General features: G+C 45.7%; 1 protein-coding gene across 13 annotated transcripts in view; it reads left to right on the top strand.

The window, feature by feature from the left end:
* Positions 1-22,403, top strand: part of SRGAP3 (SLIT-ROBO Rho GTPase activating protein 3) — a 267,844-nt gene that overhangs the window by 182,677 nt on the left and 62,764 nt on the right. For all 13 annotated transcript variants that reach the window (XM_035276174.3, XM_078351588.1, XM_035276173.3 and 10 more), the window contains exons 5-10: positions 186-371; positions 4,046-4,174; positions 5,629-5,850; positions 7,743-7,844; positions 10,947-11,144; positions 20,341-20,425. In XM_035276174.3, coding sequence (XP_035132065.1) covers positions 186-371; positions 4,046-4,174; positions 5,629-5,850; positions 7,743-7,844; positions 10,947-11,144; positions 20,341-20,425 — 922 coding nt within the window. The remainder of the gene's footprint in view (positions 1-185; positions 372-4,045; positions 4,175-5,628; positions 5,851-7,742; positions 7,845-10,946; positions 11,145-20,340; positions 20,426-22,403) is intronic.

Genomic DNA, 22,403 nt, shown 5'->3' with positions numbered 1-22,403 from the left:
CCATCATCATCATTGTCCAGTCCTCAGTCTGTACAAAAGTAAAGGAAGGCAGGTGCACAGAGCGTATTGTGGGACCAGGGCAGCGGCTGACTAGAGTGTAGGACTTGGTATGGAGCCAGGAGCAACAGGGAGGGCAGTATTGGGCCATAACCAGGTGCTGATTTCCCCTACTTGTGTGCCCCCAGGTCATGAAAACCTACCACATGTACCATGCGGAGAGCATCAGTGCAGAAAGCAAGCTGAAGGAGGCCGAGAAGCAGGAGGAGAAGCAGTTCAATAAGTCTGGAGACCTCAGCATGAACCTTCTCCGGCATGAGGACCGGCCCCAGCGCCGCAGCTCTGTGAAGAAGATTGAGAAGATGAAGGAGAAGGCGAGTGGGGCCCTGGGCTGGGAGAGATCAGGCACAGGGCACAAAGGGAAGGGACATGCTCTTGGCGGATAGCCTTGGCCGTCCCTTTTATTCCCCTACATCCCAGTGGGGTGGTAGGTGTTGGGGGTATGGGACAATGTAGCCATCATCTCCTCTTTTGGAGGTCCATGGAAGCAGGGCTGGCCATGCCCCTGCTAGCACTGGTTAGGCCTGGCTTAGTGCTAAGGTCAGCGGCAGAAGAGGGGCTCAACTCAAGAAAGTTGAACTGTGATGAGATTCACGCCCAGCAAGCGCCTTCTCAGATGGGCTGGAATCATCAGGCATTAGTGGGAACAGGGGCTTATTCTGGAAGCCAATTTGATAACCAAGTTAGGGGCTGGGGGTGAGGTGTGAACTGATTACTGAATGTGTCTCTACAAGAGGCACCAGCACCTGGAAACATGGTGAAGGGCTGATTCCAAAATTGCCGTTGCCAACTCAAAGATGAGAGAGTTAGAATCCCTGTGTATTGATTCTGGAAAAGTCCTTTAGTAGGGCATGGTGGAAGGAATTCTAACTTTGGAGTCAGTTGGGCTAGGTTATGAAAATGCCACATTTACAACACCTCTCTGAGCCCCAGTTTTCAAATCTGATAGGAGTGGCAAATTCGTCTCATCTTTCATGTCAACTCTGATCAATTGCCCAGAGTACTGGGTTGAGGATTGGGAAACCCTATCCAGGCTTAGTTAAAAACAGTGCTATAGGGCTGGACACAGTGGGTCATGCCTGTAATATCAGCACTTTGGGAGGCAGGGGTGGGAGGGTCGTTTGAGTCCAGGAGTTTGAGACCAGCCTGGGTAAAATGGCAAAACTCCATCTCTATTTATGAACAAAAGGGGTGGGGGCAAAGAACTTGAATAGATGTTGCTCTTAAAAAAACATATACGAGTAGCCAATAAGTATGTGAGAAAATTGTCTGGGCCAAGCATGGTGGTTCACTCCTGTTAATCCTAACACTTTGGGAGGCTGAGGTGGGCAGATCGTTTGAGCTCAGGAGTTTGAGACCAGGTTAGGCAACATGGTGGAACCCCATCTTTACAAAAAATCAAAACATTAGCCAGGCATGGTGGTATGTGCCTATAGTCCCAGCTACTTGGGAGGCTGAGCTAGGAGGATCACCTGAGCCTGGGGAGGTTGAGGCTGCAGTGAGCCATGATTGTATCACTGCACTCCTGCCTGGGCAACAGAATGAGACCCTGTCTCAAAAAAAATAAAATCATCTATATCATTGATGATTAAGGAAATGCAAATCAAACTCAATAAAATATCACTTCATACCTGCTAGGATGGCTAGAATTAAAAAGGCAGACTATATGAAGTATTGGTGAGAATGTAAAGAAATTGGAATCTTCATACACTACTAGAGGGAATGTACAATGATTCTATCACTTAGGGAAGCAATGCAAATGTTAAACATAGACTAAGTTACCATGTGACTCAAAAATTTTGTTCCTAGGTATCAACCCAAGAAATAAAAACATATGTTTGTCAAAAACTTGTACATGAATAGCAGCATTATTCACAATAGCCAAATAAAATAAAATAACCAAGCAGGGAATGATAGGACTACAACATAGGGAGAAGCAGAGTTGAGAGGGTGCTAACTGGGAGTACAGAGGCTGACTGTTAGTTCAGAGTTGTATGCTTAGTTCGATTAGCTACTTGGCTCTTGGGCAAACCACTTCTCTCCGGTTCTCATTTCCTCATCTATAAAACAGATGAGTTTAACAAAAATACGTTTAATATCCTTTCTAGGTATAACATTTTATGAGTCCATGAAGAGTTAAAAATGGTCTGAGGGTTATGGTCATAGTGGGCCACTGGAAATAGGCCAAGAATATCAAAACTCTTTGTGGGGGTTGGGTGCATGGCTGGTGTAGAATGTAACCGGCAGAACCCTAGAGAAAAGTTAGAGATCTCTGAAGAGAATTAAAATGTTGAGAACTCATTGTGGAATAGGTGTAAGAATGTCTAGATGAAGGAGGAAAATCATTTATTTACAGAGACCTGACATTTCACCCAGCAGGGGTCTCTTCAGTCTTAAAGGGGCAGGGGACAGCGCTCCAGCCTGTTTACTCTTTCCTCCTCCATTCCCAGGCTGGCCCAGACAGGAGTAGCTCCCTGGGTGGCAGCTGGGTCCCAGCCAAGATGGGCTGCTCTGACTGCCCCCACCTCCTCTCCCCACCACACCCATCCAGACAGCCATTCTCCTCCCTCCTGTCCTCCAGTCACTGAAAATCACCAAATACCTACATTGTGCAAGGACATTTCTGTGTGCTCCAGACCTAGCAATGAACAAGGCAGATCAAGTCCCTAACCCCACTTATTTTCTAGTGGGAGGCCACTGATAATCAGCAAGTAAATAAAGGGGTTTAAAAAATGCAATTTCAGGTGGTGGAAGTGCTTATAAAGAAAAGAGCAGGGCAGGGGTGGGTAGAGGGAGGGGGAGAGGTAGATGAGCTTGTCGTCAAAGGCCAATCTGGCCTTGAGACCTTGGGTCAGGACCTGAAAAATGTGAAGGGGCAGGTCACGTTGGGATTTGGGAGGATGGTCGGCCGGGTTGAGGGAACCACAAGACTGAGGGCCTTGAGATAGGAATGAACTTGGCATCTTAAAGGATGGACCAAGGAGGCTGAGCAAATGAGAGGGAGCATGGGGGAAAGCAGGGCTTGAGAAGTGGTCAGGAGCCAGGGCACGGAGGGCTCCTCAGGCAAGAGCAGCAGTTTGGGAAGTCGCTGGAAGGTGCTGGGTAGGGGTCTTATTTATCTATTTATTTATTTATTGAGACAATATCTTGCTCTGTCACCTAGACCTAGAGTACAGTGGTACAGTCTTGTTCACTGCAACCTCCATCTCCTGGGTTCACGTGATTATGCCACCTCAGCCTCCTGAGTAGCTGGGACTACAGGTGTGCGCCACCACACCCAGCTAATTTTTGTATTTTTAGTAGAGATGGGGTTTCACCATGTTGACCAGGCTGGTCTTGAACTCCTGACCTCAGGTGATATGCCTGCCCCGGCCTCTCAAAGTGTTGGGATTACAGGCATGAGCCACTGTGCCCGGCCAGGGGTCTTATTTACACCCCACCTTGGCAGGGACCATCAGAAGGCTGCTGCTTATCTAGTGTCCTCACTGGCTGCACAGGTGCAATCTAAGGGGATCTGCCTGACTCCACGTCCAACCCTTTCCCTTCTAACAGATGGAGGTCTTCCATAGGTGTAGCTGTGCAGGGCTTGAATGGCAGGCAGCTACCATAAAGAAAAGAAATCACTGAGCCAGTCATGGTGGCTCATGCCTGGAATCCCAACACTTTGGGAGGCTGAGGTGAGAGGATGGCTTGAGGCCAGGAGTTCCAGACCAAATTGGGCAACATAGTGAGACCCCATCATCTCTAAAAAGCTAAAAAAAAACTGGCCAAGTGTGATGGCATGCATCTGTAGTCCCAGCCACTCAGGAGGCTGAGGTAGGAGGATTGCTTGAGTCCAGGAGGTAGAGGGTGAAGTAGGCTATGATCACACTACTGTACTCCAGCCTGGGTGACAGAGCAAGACCCTGACTCTAAAAAAATAAAAGAAAATCAAAAGTCCTGTCCTCTTAGATGGCTTGCTCTTACATCTACTCTTTTCTTCTTCCAGAGGCAGGCCAAGTATTCTGAGAACAAGCTGAAATGCACAAAGGCCCGAAATGACTACTTGCTCAATCTGGCAGCCACCAATGCAGCTATAAGCAAATACTACATCCATGACGTCTCCGATCTGATCGATGTAAGCTCCCTAGGGAGTCTGGGACTGAACAGGGCCCACACCTGGGCTGGTGCATATCACTGGCTGAAGGAGGGGCTGATCTTTGTCTTTAGCTGACATTCTCGGATAGCCAGGAGTCTTTTGAGCCCTGCTAGAAGGGAAGGGCAGCAAATGTTTGGGAGCTGGAAAATGAGTGTTACCCCCTGGTGTCTATTTTCACTAGTGGGACATGGGCCTCTGGTGGCTCCTGTGCAGTTGGCTTGGGCAGTTGTATATCCAGTGCCAACTTTCCAAGTACCCTCCTGGACACCAGGTCCTTTGGTGGGTTTGAGGGGTTCAGGGGTGAACCATATACAGTGCATGCCTTGGGGGATTTCCCAGTGTGATAAAGGAGATGTTATTAGTAATATGTTTAGCGCCCCTAGGGCTGCTCAGCCAGACACACATACATGTGAAAGAAAATAGCAAATGAGACAGAATTAATTATGCAGATCAGCTTTGCCTAGGGAGGTTATCTTGGGAGAAATCGGGGAGCTTAAGCAAATGGAGAACAGAACACTGACTCCCCAAGTACCAGCTGTACAGGACACGTGGCAGGGACAAGCAGACTAGGAGAAAGAACACTGTGAGCAGTGGCGCTGGGGAGGGCTTCTGTGTCATCTAAGTAGGAGCCAGGACTGGGTTTCTATCGTGTTCCTCTTCCTGCACAGATGGGGGAGCTGACCCTGTCCGTGCTAGTAAGGGCTTGGTACTGGTTGATGAGCTCTTTTCCTGGTGTATCCTATCAGGAAGTCAGGGAGCTCCTGCTATTCCCATGGCTCCAGAGGGGGACCCATTGTCAGCATCACAAGGAAAGGGAGCTCCCAAATGGCCCAAGACCAGACCCTCCTCTTTACTACCTTTCAACTTTCCTTTTTGCTCTTTCAGTCCTTTTATTCATTCATTTACCATATCTTAATTTGAGCACCTGCTGTGGTCTAGAACTTGAGGTGCAGGAGCCAGTGGGTCGGCCCACAAGGAGCTTACCTTACCAAGGACTTGTTGATAGGTGTTAATACTAAGTGGCAGGGGTCACAGTGAGGGAGGTGGAGGGAAACGTGGACACTTGGAGGAGGAACACCTGACCAACTCTGAGTGGGGAGAATATCAACGAAGCCTTCCTGGAGGAAGTGACCTCTAAACTGAATTCTGAAAGAAGAGTATTCCAGGTGGAGGAGATGCATGCATGCCACCTTAAAGAAGAGAAAGATGGTGAATGTAGGGAGCTGAGTTCTGCTATTGCCCAAATCTCAACCGCAACTCCTCCTGAGGGCCATGGTGCTGTTTGTGCGGTAGGATTCCAAAGTGCCTCGGGACCTCTGGGATAGAAGATTCGGCTGTGGAAAGGGAGGTAGTCATGTCACTGTGGTTGCTGGTGACCACCCCTCTACGTCCTGGCTCTCACCTGCATCCTTCTGTTGTTGCCTCTCCCCAAGTGCTGTGATTTGGGCTTTCATGCCAGCCTGGCCCGCACCTTCCGGACCTACCTCTCAGCTGAATATAACCTGGAGACGTCTCGCCACGAGGGGCTGGACGTCATCGAGAATGCAGTGGACAACCTGGATTCCCGAAGCGACAAACACACAGTCATGGACATGTGCAACCAGGTCTTCTGCCCTCCACTCAAGTTTGAGTTCCAGCCCCACATGGGGGATGAGGTAAGCTTCCCCTAGGAGACTGGGCTCGGGGCTGCCTCCCTCTCTTCCCCCATGTGCTCCAGAACATCAGCCCTGGTTGCACATACAGGAAGTTTCTATCCAAAGCCTGGGGTCAAGGTCTTGGTTCATGGGCTTCCCCAGCCAAGGAGTTTACCACTAATACCCCAATCTTACGGTCTCAAATCCCCCCTGTGCATAATTACAGGACCTTGGCTTTCCTTAAAGCCACTCCCAGCTATATCTAGAATATTCTAAGGGAGCCCTGGTCTGCACACAGGCTCATGTTCTTCCCTCAGATGCCCAGATAAGGTGCACAGGAAGCCTGAGCCTCACCACAGCCATTCAGGCTGGCCCATTCCGCCAGGGTGTGGGCAGAGCTCCCTTCCTTCAACACTACACGCCTTTGATACACCAGACAATCAAGTTCCTTCAGTGCTTGTGCTGCTCAGATCCTTATTATATTCTAAAACAAAACAAAACACAAAAAAAAAGACCCAAAAGAAAACAAATGAAAAACAAATGGGAAGAAGACACTTGTCACTGGCCCCAACACAGCCCTACTAGTTACCCAAGGCTTACAAAATTCCTTATGCAAATAGTTCCTTGAGTTTGTCTGTGTCACTGCTCCCTTTGAGCACTGGGAGAACCCATTTGAACAGTGTCTCAGACCCAGCCAGCCTCTGGGTCCCAGTGAGGCTCAGCTGGGCCATCTGTGGCACTTACAGTGCTGGGAGGGGCAAGGAAGCATCTGAGAATATGGCACTTGCTAGACTCTCTGCGTGGCTCTGCCCACTTACTTCTGCAGGGCTGCACTACTGTGCCTGCCCCCTTACCTCTGCCTTCAACTCCAGCCCTTTCCACACATCACCTGGGCCTGAAAATCCTGGCCCCATGGTGACCACTGGTGACTGTAAACTTTGGGTTGCACAGTTAGTGGCAAATAACTAGCACTGTCCTCAGAGCTCTGCTGTCCCTTGTGATCCTAGCTGTGTTCCTAGAAGGGGTGAGGTGCACATACATGCCTGCCAGCAGCCCAGCCCACAGGTAATACTGCAATCCCACATGAAAGGTGGAGGACAGTGGCTCACATCTATAATCCCAGCACTTTGGGAGGCTGAGGTGGGTGGATCACTTGAGGTCAGGAGTTCAAGACCAGCCTGGCCAACATGGAAAAACCCCATCTTTATTTTTAAAAATACAAATATTAGCTGGTCATGATGGTAGGCACCTCTAGTCCCAGCTACTTGGGAGGCTGAGGCAAGAGAATTGCTTGAACACAGGAGGTGGAGGTTGCAGTGAGCCGATATGGTTCCACTGCACTCCAGCCTGGGTGACAAAGTGAGACCCTGTCTCAAAAAAATGAAAAAAAAAAAAAAAAAAAAAAAAAAAGAAAGCTCTAACTTAGTCAATTGCTGGGGGATGAGGAGCTATGAGCTGTGAGAGTGCATTGTCTCACAGTTGCCCCGCTGCAGCATTGCTCTGCAGCACAGTGAGAGCACACCCTGGTCCTTTCTCATGTAGGGTTTTTTCTATTGATTTCTCTTAGGTGGTTGCTTTCTTGCCACAACTTCTTGCCATGAAATTAACCAATTAGTTTTGCTTAATAAGAGTATGTTAAGGTTCTTTGTAAACCTTCTAGTGCTTCCCAAATGTAGATCATGACTGAAAGGCCACACCTGGCAATGGCAAGAGGGCAGACTTTGAGTAGGGAGACCCTGGTTCTCATCTGGCTTTGGTTGCCACAGCCACTATGAGCTCTGTAACTATGGGCTGGGCACTGAACCTTTCTGAGCCTGTATCCTGGATTGGGATGTTAATTGTAGCCCTGCCCTAGCTCCACACAGGTGAGGAGGGTACAGGGCAACCACAGATAGTGGCTGTTGTTTCTGCAGGTATGCCAGGTCAGTGCTCAGCAGCCCGTCCAGACAGAACTGCTCATGCGGTATCACCAGCTGCAGTCCAGACTGGCCACCCTCAAGATAGAGAATGAGGAGGTGAGTGAGTACCTCTACCCTATAAGGGACTTCCTTTGGAAGATCTGGCTTGTCCCAGGGAGTCTACTTGTGCCATGGAATGCATAAGAAATGATGGTTCCACTTATAAGATGGCGTAGTATGCAATCATTAAAAACACACACTGCCGGGCACAGTGGCTCAAGCCTGTAATCCTAGCACTTTGGGAGGCTGAGGTGGGTGGATCACCTGAGGTCAGGAGTTCAAGACCAGCCTGACCATCGTGGAGAAACCCCATCTTTAAACACACATGCACACACACACACACACCCCAAGAATCATTAATAGCCTGGGGGAACACTTATAAGATGTTAAATTGAAGGAAAACAAAAGGTGGGAGACTGAGGCAAGAGAATCGCTTGAACCTGGGAGGCGGAGATTGCAGTGAGCTGAGATCATGCTGCTGCACTCCATCCTGGGTGATAGAGTGACGCTCCATCTCAAAAAACAAACAAACAAAAACAAAAGGAAATAGGAGTCTATGTTCTGTATTGCCATAACTGGAGTAAACTGAACCATGTGTATATTCCTAGGCATAGGAAAAAGACTGCAGGGAAATGCTTAAATGTTATTAGTTATTATGTTTGGGTTGTGGGGTGATAGGTGCTTTCTGTTTACTTCTTTGAGCTTTCTTTTGTTTTCTGCAATGAATTTCTGTTTTATTATTAGAAAATACACTAGATATTTTAAATTACACAATGAAATAAACAACCCAGGGAGCACTAAATGTGTCATGGATTCTGAGCTCCAAAGAGCAGGTCAGTCTTCACAGGCCCAGCCTCCCTTCCCTGTAGCTGGGGGGCATAGGATTCTCAGCAGGTGGGTGCAGATGGAAATACCAGTGCAGTGGCTCTATTCTGATGTGGACTGAAGAGGCCACATGGGAAACATCGTATTCCAACCTCCTCCTCCAAGGAGGATGTCAACTAACTGGAGGCCCCTGGAGAAAGAACACCAGGATGTGGGGAGTGACACTCAAGGTCATGGGCAGGTTTATTCTTGAAAGTGCAGTCATAGTGGGAGGTGGGAAGATGCAGTTATGGTCTTCAAATCTCAAGAGTGCTATCCTGGGCAGAGAGGGCAGCTTTGCTTTTCATCTCCACAAAGGACAGACCTAGGACAAATGTGAGACAGATTGGAGCTCAGGATGATAGCAAATCAGTGCAGTCCCTGGGGGTAGGTTGTATGGAGACAAATTATATATTTGTTTTTCAAACCTGACAAGAGACAGGAGATGAAGAGAGTGTTTTCTTTATTTATTTAAGCCCTACATCTTCCCCCAAAGGATTTTAAATTGTTTATGTGGAATAGTATATGGATCATAACGTTAATGGAATTTAAATTGGAAATCAGGTCCAAAGAAAGGAGAATGAAGCCACTGTTCCTCTGTATGAGCTTCTAACTGTCTTGGATATGCTTAATTTTGAACCAGAGCTTCCTGTCTTGCTGCATTAGGAAGAAGAATTGATTCATGTATTCATTCAACAATATCCATTCAAGTGACATTTATTCAAGTATTTATAGAACACATACTGTGTGCCAAACATAGAGAATAAAGTGAGTGAACATAACACAACATAGCACCTTCTCTCCAGGAGGGAATATTCTCATGAGAAAAAACAGATAATAATTAAAACTGTCAACAGAGAGAGTCAAACTCTATAAAATACTTGAAGAGTTTTATTCTGAGTCAAATATGAGTGACCAAGGGCCTGTGACACAGCCCTCAGGAGATCCTGAGAACGTGTACCCAAGGTGATTGGGCCACAACTTGGTTTTATACATTTTAGGGAAATGTAAGGCATCAAACAATACATGTAAGATATATTTGGTCTTGAAGCAGGGGCTTTCAGGTCACAGGTGGATTCAAAGATTTTCTGACTGGTGGTTGGTTGAAAGAGTTAAGTTATTGTCTAAAGAATGGAAATGTCTTGGTTGAGATAAGGGGTTGTGCAGACCAAAGTTTTATCATACAGATGAACCTCCGGGTAGTATGCTTTAGAGAATAGACTGTAAATGTTTCTGTCAGAGTTAGAGTCTGTTCTAACAGTAATATCAAAAAGGAGGAGGGTATAATGAGGCAGGTTTGCCTGCCCCTTCCCTTCATACCCTGAACTAGTTTTTCAGATTAACTTTGGAATACCAAGAGGAGAGGTCCATTCAGATGGATGAGGGCTTAGAATTTTATTTTTCATTTACAAAACACAAAAACAAGCCAATAAATGAATGAGCTTGGAAAATATTAGACAGTGATAGGCACTGAGTGAAGATATCGGGGGGACTGATGTCACCAGAAGGTGACATTCAAGCTCAGGTCTGAGTGATAAGAAACAGACTTTGAATGACAATAATTTTATACCAACATTGAGGCAGTTTTTCCAGGGACTGTTTTTGGAACCAACCTCCAAAGCAAAGAATCTGCCCTTTAGCCACAGTTACGCAAAGGGTGTTGGGAGGTCAGGGTCCATGGGCCCTGTTTGTGCAGACTTCTGGTGAGTCCTCAAAATTCTAGAAGAAAAACTGGAGTCCTAACTGAACAATGTGTGCCTCAGCAACTGTTTTCCTGGAGTTTTCTTTTCTGAGCCGGGCTTTTGATAGGACTCCAGCAGCAGATAGCTGGAGAGTTTGTTCATGATGGATGTCTGCCCACCATTGTCAACTTTGTCTCTATCCTTCTCTGAATGAAGAGAACTAGAGCATGTCTAATGTTGTCCCTACTCACCTGACCACCTTGCATTGGAGGAGCTAGCTTGCAGTTACATAATTAGGCCAAGAAAAATAAACCTAGAAACCTGGGTTCCTCATTTGTCACAACATTCCTCAAGATTCTCTCTGACAGAAGCCATACAATAAAATGTCTTTAAATTGGGCAACCTGGCTTTGGATCCCAGCCAGCTGTGTGATTTTGGGCTGGTGACTAATTTGTGTTTTCCACATTAATACAATGAGAAGGATTATTTTGGTTCAGCCTATATCCTAGGGGCTTTATATGGAAGAAGTAAAGTGACCGTTGAAAAAGGAACTTTAGGTGTCAACAACAGTATGAGAATACAGGATTTTTGTCAATCTGCTGTGTTCCCCCAGGTTAGGAAAACCCTGGATGCTACCATGCAGACCTTGCAGGACATGCTGACGGTGGAGGACTTTGATGTCTCCGATGCCTTCCAACATAGTCGATCAACAGAGTCCGTCAAGTCTGCTGCCTCTGAGACCTACATGAGCAAGATCAACATTGCCAAGAGGAGAGCCAACCAGCAGGAAACAGAAATGTTTTATTTTACAGTAAGTGGCATCCTAGGCCCAGAACCACACTGTCTGCTGACCCACTGGCAACCCAAGCGACTGACAGCCAGAGAAACCATATGGGTCAATTGGACCTAAGACTTTACCACCATGCTTTTATTTTTTTAAATTTATTTTATTATTATTATTATTATTTTTATTGCATTTTAGGTTTTGGGGTACATGTGAAGAACATGCAAGATAGTTGCATAGGTACCCACATGGCAGTGTGATTTGCTGCCTTCCTCCCCTTCACCTATATCTGGCATTTCTCCCCATGCTATCTCTCCCCAACTCCCCACTTCCCACTGTCTCTCCCCTATTCCCCCCAACAGACCCCAGTGTGTAGTGCTCGCCTCCCTGTGTCCATGTGTTCTCATTGTTCATCACCCGCCTATGAGTGAGAACATGCGGTATTTCATTTTCTGTTCTTGTGTCAGTTTGCTGAGAATGATGGTCTCCAGGTTCATCCATGTCCCTACAAAGGACACGAACTCATCGTTTTTGATGACTGCATAATATTCCATGGTGTATGTGTACCACATTTTCCCTGTCCAGTCTATCATCGATGAGCATTTGGGTTGGTTCCAGGTCTTTGCTATTGTAAACAGTGCTGCAATGAACATTCGTGTGCATGTGTCCTTATAGTAGAACAATTTGTCATTCTCTGGATATATACCCAGTAATGGGATTGCTGGGTCAAATGGAATTTGTATTTCTAGGTCCTTGAGGAATTGCCACACTGTCTTCCACAATGGTTGAACTAATTTATACTCCCACCAGCAGTGTAAAAGTGTTCCTATTTCTCCACATCCTCTCCAGCATCTGTTGTCTCCATATTTTTTAGTGATCGCCATTCTAACTGGCGTGAGATGGTATCTCGATGTGGTTTTGATTTGCATATTTCTCTAATGATCAGTGATGATGAGCATTTGTTCATATGTTTGTTGGCCGCGTATTTGTCTTCATTTGAAAAGAGTCTGTTCATATCCTTTGACCACTTTTGAATGGGCTTGTTTGTTTTGTTCTTATAAATCTGTTTGAGTTCTTTGTAAATTCTGGATATCAGCCCTTTGTCAGATGGGTAAACTGCAAAATTTTTTTCCCATTCTGTTGGTTGCCGATTCACTCTAATGACTGTTTCTTTTGCCGTGCAGAAGCTGTGGAGTTTGATTAGGTCCCATTTGTCTATTTTGGTTTTTGTTGCCAATGCTTTTGGTGTTTTGGTCATGAAGTCCTTGCCTACTCCTATGTCCTGAATGGTTTTGCCTAGATTTTCTTCTAGGGTTTTTATGGTGCCTGGTCTTATGTTTAAGTCTTTAATCCATCTGGAGTTAATTTTAGTGTAGGGTGTCAGGAAGGGGTCCAGTTTCTGCCTTCGGCACATAGCTAGCCAGTTTTCCCAACACCATTTATTAAACAGCGAATCCTTTCCCCATTGCTTGTTTTTGTCAGGTTTGTCAAAGATCAGATGGTTGTAGATACGTTGTGTTGCCTCCGAGGCCTCTGTTCTGTTCCATCTCTGTTCTGGTCTGTATCTCTGTTTTGGTACCAGTACCATGCTGTTTTGATTACTGTAGCCTTGTAGTATAGTTTGAAGTCCAGTAGTGTGATGCCTCCCACTGTGTTCTTTTTTCTTAGAATTGACTTGGCTATGCAGGCTCTCTTTTGGTTCCATGTAAAGTTTAAGGTGTTTTTTTCCAGTTCTGTGAAGAAGGTCATTGGTAGCTTGATGGGGATAGCATTGAATCTATAAATTACTTTGGGCAGTATGGCCATTTTCGTGATATTGATTCTTCCTCGCTATGAACATGGAACGTTTCTCCATCTGTTTGTGTCCTCTCTTATTTCCTTGAGCAGTGGTTTGTAGTTCTCCTTGAAGAGGTCCTTTACGTTCCTTGTTAGTTGTATTCTTAGGTATTTTATTCTCTTTGTAGCAATTGTGAATGGTAGTTTGTTCTTGATTTGGCTTTCTTTAAGTCTGTTATTGGTGTATAGGAATGCTTGTGATTTTTGCACATTGATTTTGTATCCTGATACTTTGCTGAAGTTGCTTATCAGTTTCAGGAGATTTTGGGCTGAGACGATGGGATCTTCTAGGTGTACAATCATGTCGTCTGCTAATAGAGACAATTTGGCTTCCTCCTTTCCTATTTGAATACCCTTTATTTCTTTTTCTTGCCTGATTGCTCTGGCTAGAATTTCCAGTACTATATTGAATAGGAGTGGTAAGAGAGGGCATCCTTGTCTAGTGCCAGATTTCAAAGGGAATGCTTCCAGTTTTTGCCCATTCAGTATGATATTGGCTGTTGGTTTGTCATAAATAGCTTTTATTATTTTGAGATACGTTCCATCAATACCTAGTTTATTGAGGGTTTTTTAGCATAAAGGGCTGTTGAATTTTGGCAAAGGCCTTCTCTGCATCAATTGAGATAATCATGTGGTTTTCGTCTTTGGTTCTGTTTATGTGGTCAATTACGTTTATAGATTTGTGTATGTTGAACCAGCCTTGCATCCCCAGGATGAATCCTACTTGATTGGGATGGTAAGCTTTTTGAAGTGCTGTTGCAATCAGTTTGCCAGTATTTTATTAAAGATTTTTATGTCTATGTTCATCATGGATATTGGCCTGAAGTTTTCTTTTCTTCTTGAGTCTCTGCCGGGTTTTGGTATCAGAATGATGTTGGTCTCATAAAATGATTTGGGATTTTGGATTATTTGGAATAGTTTCAGAAGGAATGGTACCAGCTCCTCTTTGTGTGTCTGGTAGAATTCGGCTGTGAACCCATCTGGACCTGGGCTTTTTTTTGTGTAGTAGGCTCTTAATTGCTGCCTCAACTTCAGATCTTGTTATTGGTCTGTTCAGGGTTTCGGCTTCTTCCTGGTTTAGGCTTGGGAGGAGGCAAGTGTCCAGGAATTTATCCATTTCTTCCAGGTTTACTAGTTTATGTGCATAGAGTTGTTTGTAATAATCTCTGATGATGGTTTGAATCTCTGTGGAATCTGTGGTGATATCCCCTTTATCGTTTTTTATTGCATCTATTTGGTTATTCTCTCTTTTCTTTTTTATTAATCTGGCTACTGGTCTGTCTATTTTGTTGATCTTTTTGAAAAACCAGCTCCTGGATTTGTTGATTTTTTTAAGGGTTTTTTTATGTCTCTATCTCTTTGAGTTCTGCTCTGATCTTAGTTATTTCTTGTCTTCTGCTAGGTTTTGAGTTTTTTGGTCTTGCTCCTCTAGCTCTTTCAATTTTGATGAGAGGGTGTCAATTTTGGATCTCTCCTTTCTTCTCATGTGGGCACTTATTGCTATATATTTTCCTCTAGAGACTGCTTTAAATGTGTCCCAGAGATTCTGGTATGTTGTGTCTTCGTTCTCATTGGTTTCAAAGAACATCTTTATTTCTGCCTTCATTTCTTTGTTTATCCAGTCAATATTCAAGAGCCAGTTGTTCAGTTTCCATGAAGCTGTGCGGTTCTGAGTTAGTTTCTGAATTCTGAGTTCTAACTTGATTGCACTGTGGTCTGAGAGACTGTTTGTTTTGATTTCCATTCTTTTGCATTTGCTGAGGAGTGATTTACTTCCAATTATGTGGTCAATTTTAGAGTAGGTGTGATGTGGTACTGAGAAGAATGTATATTCTGTGGATTTGGGATGGAGAGTTCTGTAAATGTCTATTAGGTTTGCTTGTTCCAGGTCTGAGTTCAAGTCCTGGATATCCTTGTTAATTTTTTGTCTGGTTGATCTGTCTAATATTGACAATGGGGTGTTAAAGTCTCCCACTATTATTGTGTGGGAGTCTAAGTCTCTTTGTAAGTCATTAAGAACTTGCCTTATGTATCTGGGTGCTCCTGTATTGGGTGTGTATATATTTAGGATTGTTAGCTCTTCTTGTTGCATTGATCCTTTTGCCATTATGTAATGTCCTTCTTTGTCTCTCTTGATCTTTGTTGCTTTAAAGTCTATTTTATCAGGGAAGAGAATTGCAAATCCTGCTTTTTTTTTGCTCTACATTTGCTCGGTAAATCTTCCTCCATCCCTTTATTTTGAGCCTTTGTGTATCCTTGCATGTGAGATGGGTTTCCTGGATACAGCATACGGATGGGTTTTGGCTTTTTATCTAATTTGCCAGTCTGTATCTTTTGATTGGGGCATTTAGTCCATTTACATTTAGAGTTAATATTGTTATGTGTGAATTTGATCCTGCCATTTTGATGCTAGCTGGCTGTTTTGCCCGTTAGTTGATGCAGATTCTTCATTTTGTTGATGCTGTTACTTACCATTTGGTATGTCTTTGGAGTGGCTGGTACTGGTTGTTCCTTTCTATGTGTAGTGCCTCTTTCAGGAGCTCTTGTAAAGTAGGCCTGGTGGTGACAAAATCTCTGAGTACTTGCTTGTTCTCAAAGGATTATGTTTTTCCTTCACTTATGAAGCTTAGTTTGGCTGGATATGAAATTCTGGGTTCAAACTTCTTTTCTTTAAGGATGTTGAATATCAGCCCCCACTCTCTGCGGGCTTGTAAGGTTTCTGTTGAGAGATCTGCTGTGAGTCTAATGGGCTTCCCTTTGTGGGTAACCTGACCTTTCTCTCTGGCTGCCCTTAGCATTTTCTCCTTCATTTCAACCCTGGTGAATCTGACGATTATGTGCCTTGGGGCTGCTCTTCTTGAGGAATATCTTTGTGGTGTTCTCTGTATTTCCTGGACTTGATTATTGGCCTGGCTTCTAGGTTGGGGAAGTTTTCCTGGATAATATCCTGCAGAGTATTTTCCAGCTTGGATTCATTCTCTTCGTCACATTCAGGTACACCTATCAAATGTAGATTAGGTCTTTTCACATAGTCCCATATTTCTTGGAGACTTTGTTAATTCCTTTTTACGCTTTTTTTCTCTGATCTTGCCTTCTCGTTTTATTTCATTGAGTTGATCTGCGACCTCTGATATCCTTTCTTCTGCTTGGTCAATTCGGCTGTTGAAACTTGTGCATGCTTCGCGAAGTTCTCGTGTTGTGTTTTTCAGCTCCATCAATTCACTCATATTCCTCTCTAAGTTGTCCATTCTCATTAGCATTTCGTCAAATCTTTTTTCAAGGTTCTTAGTTTCTTTGCATTGGGTTAGAACATGTTCTTTTAGCTCACAGAAGTTTCTCATTACCCACCTTCTGAAGTCTGATTTTGTCATCCATCACACTCATTCTCCATCCAGCTTTGTTCCATTGCTGGTGAGGAGTTGTGATCCCTTGCAGGAGGAGAGGTGTTCTTGTTTTGGGTGTTTTCCTCCTTTTTGTGCTGGTTTCTTCCCATCTTTGTGGATTTACCCACCTGTCGTCTTTGTAGTTGCTGAGTTTCAGATTGGGTCTCTGAGTGGACGTCCAGTTGATGATGAAGTTATTTCTGTTTCTTAATTTTCCTTCTAACAGTCTGGCCCCTCTGGTGTAGGACTGCTGAGGTCCACTCCAGGCTCTGCTTGCCTGGGGTTCACCTGCAGCTGCTGCAGAACAGTAAGGGTTGCTACCAGTTTCTTCTTCTGCTATCTTTGTCCCAGAATGATGCCTGCCAAATGTCAGTCTGATCAGTCCTTTGTGAGGTGACTCTTTGGATATATGGGGGTCAGGAAGCTGCTTAAGGAGACAGACTGTCCTTTATAGGAGCTCAAGTGCTGAGCTGTGAGCTCTGTTGTTCAGAGCTGCTGGGCAGGTATGTTTAAGTCTGCTGCAGCAGAACTCATAACCCCCCCTTTTTTTCCCCAGGTGCTCTGTCATGGGGAGTTAGCGCTTTATTTATGAGTTTCTGTTGTGCTGCTGCCTTTTTATTTCAGGGTTGCCCTGCCCAGCAAGGAGGCAGCCTAGTCACTGTCTGCCCGCAGAGGCTTTGCTGAGCTGCTGTGGGCTCTGCCCTGCTGTCGTGTGAATTTCCCTGCAGTCCTGTTTATATGGGTGTGGTTAGAACTGCCTTGGCAATGGTGGCCCACCTCTGTAATGGCGGACTCTCTCTGTAGTGGTGGGTTGCCTTGGCAATGGCGAGGTGCCTCAGCAATGGCGGACTACCTCTGTAGGGGTGGAGTGCCTCAGTAATGGTGGACGCCCGTCCCCTACACAGCTGGGCCATCCCAAGTTCAGCTGTGCTTGCTGTGAAACTCTCAACCCAGAGGGTTTCCAATTGCTGTTTTTTTTGAGGGGGGGGAGTGGGACCCGCTGAGCCTGATCACCTGGCTCCCTGCCACAGAGCCTTTTTTTTTAAGTTGAACAGTCGACTCTCCCAGCTGTTCCAGTTGCCTGTTGAAAAGGCACTGGGATCTGTGTGATTACCCGTGCTTTGACCCACTGCACCAGCTGAAACAATGGTGCTGCCTGGGAATCTCCTGGACTGGCTCCCTGTTTCTGTCCCCTGTTTAATCAGATGAGTGGGCAACTCTGTGCTCCTGGAGCTCCAGTTGCCAGCTTAAAAGGGCAACCAGACCAGTGTATTTTGTACGGAGAACTGCCACGCTGGGGTGCCAGCAAAATAGCCACGCTGGCGACCCGTGGGGCTCCTCCACCTGGGAATCTCCTGGTCTGTGGGCAATAAATATCCATCTGGAAATGCCTCATCCACTCACCCTCTGTGCTTCCACTGGGAGCTGCAATCCTTAGTTGCTCCTAAACCGCCTTGGATCCTGTCCTCCCAACCACCATGCTTTTAAAATTAAGTTACCTGGCTTGGTTTTCTGAAATGCAGAAAGTGAATTCCCAATGGGTAGCATTGGCATTGATCTTGGGTGATGATTATTGAAATTTTCTTGCTCTAGAAAAAAACCAGAGACAGTTTTATTCAGTGGGGTGATAAGAAAATGGCTAACAGCATCAGGTACAAGTCCCAAGTAATAACCCTAAAATTATATATAGAGATTATCATGTTGAATTGTCTGAAATTTAGGTGTGGGCTTTGGAAAAAATGTCCTCAGACATTTATGTCTCTGAAAACTGTCAAGGGTTCTGCTGGATACAAAGGGGAGTGACTTTTTTTTTTTTTTTGACACAGAATCTCACTCTGTCATCCAGGCTGGAGTGCAGTGGTGTGATCTCAGCTCACTGCAACCTCCGCCTCCTGGGTTCAAGTGGTTCTCCTGCCTCAGCCTCCTGAGTAGGTGGGGCTACAGGCATGCAGCACCATGCCTGGCTAAGGTTTTTTTTTTCTGTGTTTTTCGTAGAGATGGGGCTTCACTGTGTTAGCCAGGGTGGTCTCGATCTTCTCACCTTCTGATCCACCTGCCTCGGCCTCCCAAAGTACTGGGATTATAGGTGTGAGCCACTGTACCCGGCCCAGGGGAGTGACTCTTAATGGCCAATAGGCCAGGTCCTGGAAGCCAAGGACCATGGAAAAGGAGAGGGGAAACTATAACCTCCCACCAGCCCAGTCATTCCAGAAACCCATCAAGGGTGGGCCAATGTGAGATGACCCCAGTCTTATTTGGTATATGTCAGCCCCCACCCCAATGGCTCTTTCCCCCACAGCTGTCAATGGGAGGGTGATGATGTTAGAGATCTTCCTCTACAGTTTACTTGGGGGTGTCTGAGCCTCTGCAACTCACTTTTCTCTGCCCCTTTTTTAGAGTGCTGGCTGGGGCAATAGAGTGGGCTTCTCTTTGAGAAACTAGCAGATAGAGTTGGGGCAGTCACATCTACCTCCTTGACTTTATCCTCAGCTTTTGTAACTGCCATGTCCCTTGCTTGCAAGCTCCTTCCCGCAGGTCCCCACTTGGCCCCTTTCCTCCTCCTTCACGCCTTGGCTCAAATGCCCACTTTGCAGGGAGGTCTTCCTGGACTTACAGTCCACTGTTCCCACTTTATTTTATTTGTTTACTTTTTTTGTGGAGATAGGGTCTCACTCTGTTGCTCAGGTTGGAGTACAATGGCATAAATATAGCTCACTGCAGCCTCGGCCTCCTGGGCTCAAGTGATTTTCTCACCTCAGCCTCCTGAGTAGCTGGCACTACAGTACATGTCCCCATGCCTAGCTAGTTTTTTAAACTTACTTTTTAAGAGACTTGGTCTTGCTTAGATGCCTAGGATGATCTTGAACTTCTGGCCTCCAGCAATCCTCTCACCTCAGGCTCCTGAGTAGCTGGAATTACAGGCGTGAGTCAACATACTCAGCTCTGCTTTCTTTTTATCCATAGCATTCATCACCACCTGACCAAGTGGTATCTTACTGTTTTTGTTCATTTATTGCTTTCTTCTCCACCCAACCACATAAGCTTCAAGAGGACAAGGATCCAGTGAAATTTCTCAGCACCTACTCTAAGCCAATCACAGTTTTAGGCACTGGGGAGCTGGAGATGAGCTGGGTGTGGAGTCCACCCTCTAGCAGCTGGCCATGCAGCAGAGGCATGCCCAGCAGGGCTCTGGGACTGTGTGGGTGGGGGAAGCTGGTACCTATGTAGAGGTAGCTGAGGCCCAGGATGAGTTCTGAGCAGGTAGATGTGTTTCTGTCCTGGCCTGTTCTCTGTCCCTCAGTGCTGCTATAAGGTGCACTGCATTGGCCAGGACCCTGAACTAGGAAGCAGGCTGGGGCAAGGGCCTGGCCCATGGCTGACTTTCCATGGGATTTTGGACAAATCACTTTCCAGTGAAAACTTCATTTTTCTCATCTGTCCAAAAAAGAAAATCCTATTGCCCACTGCAATTTGGGTTATTTTAATGGGAAAGCCTCGCAGGGGCCTGTAGACCCTTTCTCCTTCAGAACCGTCCAGATGAAAGGAAGAGTCGTTCCAAGGCTTCTCTCTGATAGATCCGATAAAGCTCTCTGGCCTCAGCTGTGTGGCCCCTGGGACGGCTCCCATTTTTTGTGCTCTTGGCACAGAAGTACAGTGGAGCTTTGATGACTTCAGAGGCCCTTTGCTTTGTCTCCACACAGACCTTACCTGACAAAGGCAGCTTTCAGTGTTCCCATTCTTCCCAGAATTGCTTTGTATTCCTAACCCCTTACCTGAAAGGCCAGAAGCCTTGCAAGGGCCAGTCCTCCGCATGGCAGCGCTGGGGATCTAGATGGAGGAAAGCAAAGGCACAGACGCAGAGGCCTCTCTGTTCCCTGCCCCAGGGTCCCTGCAGGTGACGTGATCTCTCTTTGGCTTTCCTGTCCCAGAGGTCAGTTGTAGAGGCAGAGATCCCATTACTTGGCCTTACAATCTATAACTTCCTTGTGCCTTGTGTCTTACAGAAATTTAAAGAATATGTGAATGGCAGTAACCTCATCACCAAGCTGCAGGCCAAGCACGATTTACTCAAGCAGACCCTGGGCGAAGGTGAGTGAGGTGGCAGAGGCCCTCTGGGAGGAGCTGTGTTCCCCACTGTGTTTTGCTGTGGTCCCCTGATGTGTTGAGCTGTTTAAGCTTGAGACGACAGGCACCTGGCCGAATGAACCTGGACTTCCCTACCAGGACTGGGCAGGCTGGGAAAATCACCTTGGTACAGATGCCTTGAGGGGTCCAATCTGGCTATAGAAAATAGTGGGTGTGACTTGCTTTTTGATTAATAGAAAGAAAAATAAATAAGAAAAAAAAGAACATAGAGGGCAACCACAAGTCTTGGTTTAGGTTGTCAAGGATGGTCCAAGGCAAGTGATAGAGTGGCCCCCATCAGGTAGGGAGTGGGAATCCAGGGCCTCAGAGGCCAACACTGATGTTTTTCAGCAGACACTATTTGCAAGGAATACTGTTGGAGTGTCTTGTCAGGGTTCTAGGTCCAGAAAAGGAAAATCCATACATGTAAGTCAGGGTTTCATCCTTGAGGGAGCTGGAGACTAGGCTGAAAGCCACCCAATGCCTTCCAGTGGTAGTTGGAATAAAATCCCAGCTGCTCTTATGGCATGTGAGGCCTTATAGCACTTGGCTTCTGCCTGCTTCCCTGACCTCATCCGTCATTCTTCTCTTCCTTACTGTGCTGCAGCCATGCTGAGCAAATTTCTGCCCTTCAGGATTTACCAAGCTTATTCCTGCCCCAGGGCCTTTGCATCTGCACGGGTAACCACCACCCAAATCAGGGGATAGAGCATTTCAGTCACCCTCAAATATCCCTTGTACTCCTTTGCAGTCAGCCCCCTATGCTCTACTCTGCTCTGTTTCTGTCACTGCAGATTAGTTCTGTGTGTTCTAGATAGTTAGAGCTGGGGAGCTTTGGGGGCTGATGGAAATAAATGTTCCATATCCTGACTTGAGGAGTGATTACACATGGGGGTAGACATTGGTTAAAACTTGTTGATTGGTGGATAGAAGTGGGGAAGACTTAGTTGCAGTGAGCTTTTTCTTCATTCTTTCCCTCTAAATTTTACCCATACTGACATTTCAGTATCAGGGTGTAAGGGGGATGTGGAGGAGTATGGGTAGCAAAGAGGGAAGAAAAAAAGTGAGAATGGAGAACAAAGGAAGAAAGTTCAAGAGTGGAGCTCAGGGTGTATGTGCCATGAGGGCAGCTTCTAAGACTAGCATTAAAGAGGAGGATTGGTGTTTATAGGCACAGGGCAGGGGGTTGTTCCTCATGAGCCAGGTAACAAAAGGCCGGACAATATGAGTATGTGGCTACTTGCATTTTTGAAATCAGATGCTGAATTTAGAAAGCTAGATCTTTTTTAAAAAAAATAAGGTCCTGAGTCTGGTGCAGTGGCCTGCCCACACGTTCTTGGCACAGAAGCACAGTGGAGCTTGGACGACTAAAGAGGCCTTTTGCTTTGTCTTTCGGGTGCCCTTACCAGACAAAGGCAGCTTTTACTTTCACTGCTCCCATTCTCCCTGGGCTGGCTTTGTATTCCCAACTCAAATGATGATGATGATGACAGTCATTATCATCATCATCATCACCACCATATTTAGTTTTGGTTGGCATAACTCCTGGTCCATTTGGTCCTCCAAGTTAATTTAGCCTTCAACTATGCCTTGCTCTAAGATGGCTTTACCAGTCCCTTTTCTGAGTTTTGAGCTGATTAGCAACAAAAAACTCCTGGAAAATGCAGTTTCAGAAGTAGAGGGACAGATAAGAAAAAGCCATCGAGAAGAATCTCTTTACTCCTGTGTTTCTGTGAGCTGGCCTTGGAAAGGCTCACTGTGCTTCCTTCAGCAACTGGATGGTTCTTGATAGACTGGTCAATTCTAGAGAAGTTTTTTTTTTTTTTAAGTAAACTTTCTATTTTAAAGCAGATTTAGAACTACAGAAAAGTTGGGAAGATAGTATGAAGTTTTCATATACTCTGCATCTAGTTTGCCCTATTATTGACATTTTACATTAGTA

Source organism: Callithrix jacchus, chromosome 15 (assembly GCF_049354715.1).
Source record: "Callithrix jacchus isolate 240 chromosome 15, calJac240_pri, whole genome shotgun sequence".
Classification (NCBI taxonomy): Eukaryota; Metazoa; Chordata; class Mammalia; order Primates; family Cebidae; genus Callithrix; species Callithrix jacchus.
This window is presented reverse-complemented; position numbering and strand designations above follow the sequence as displayed.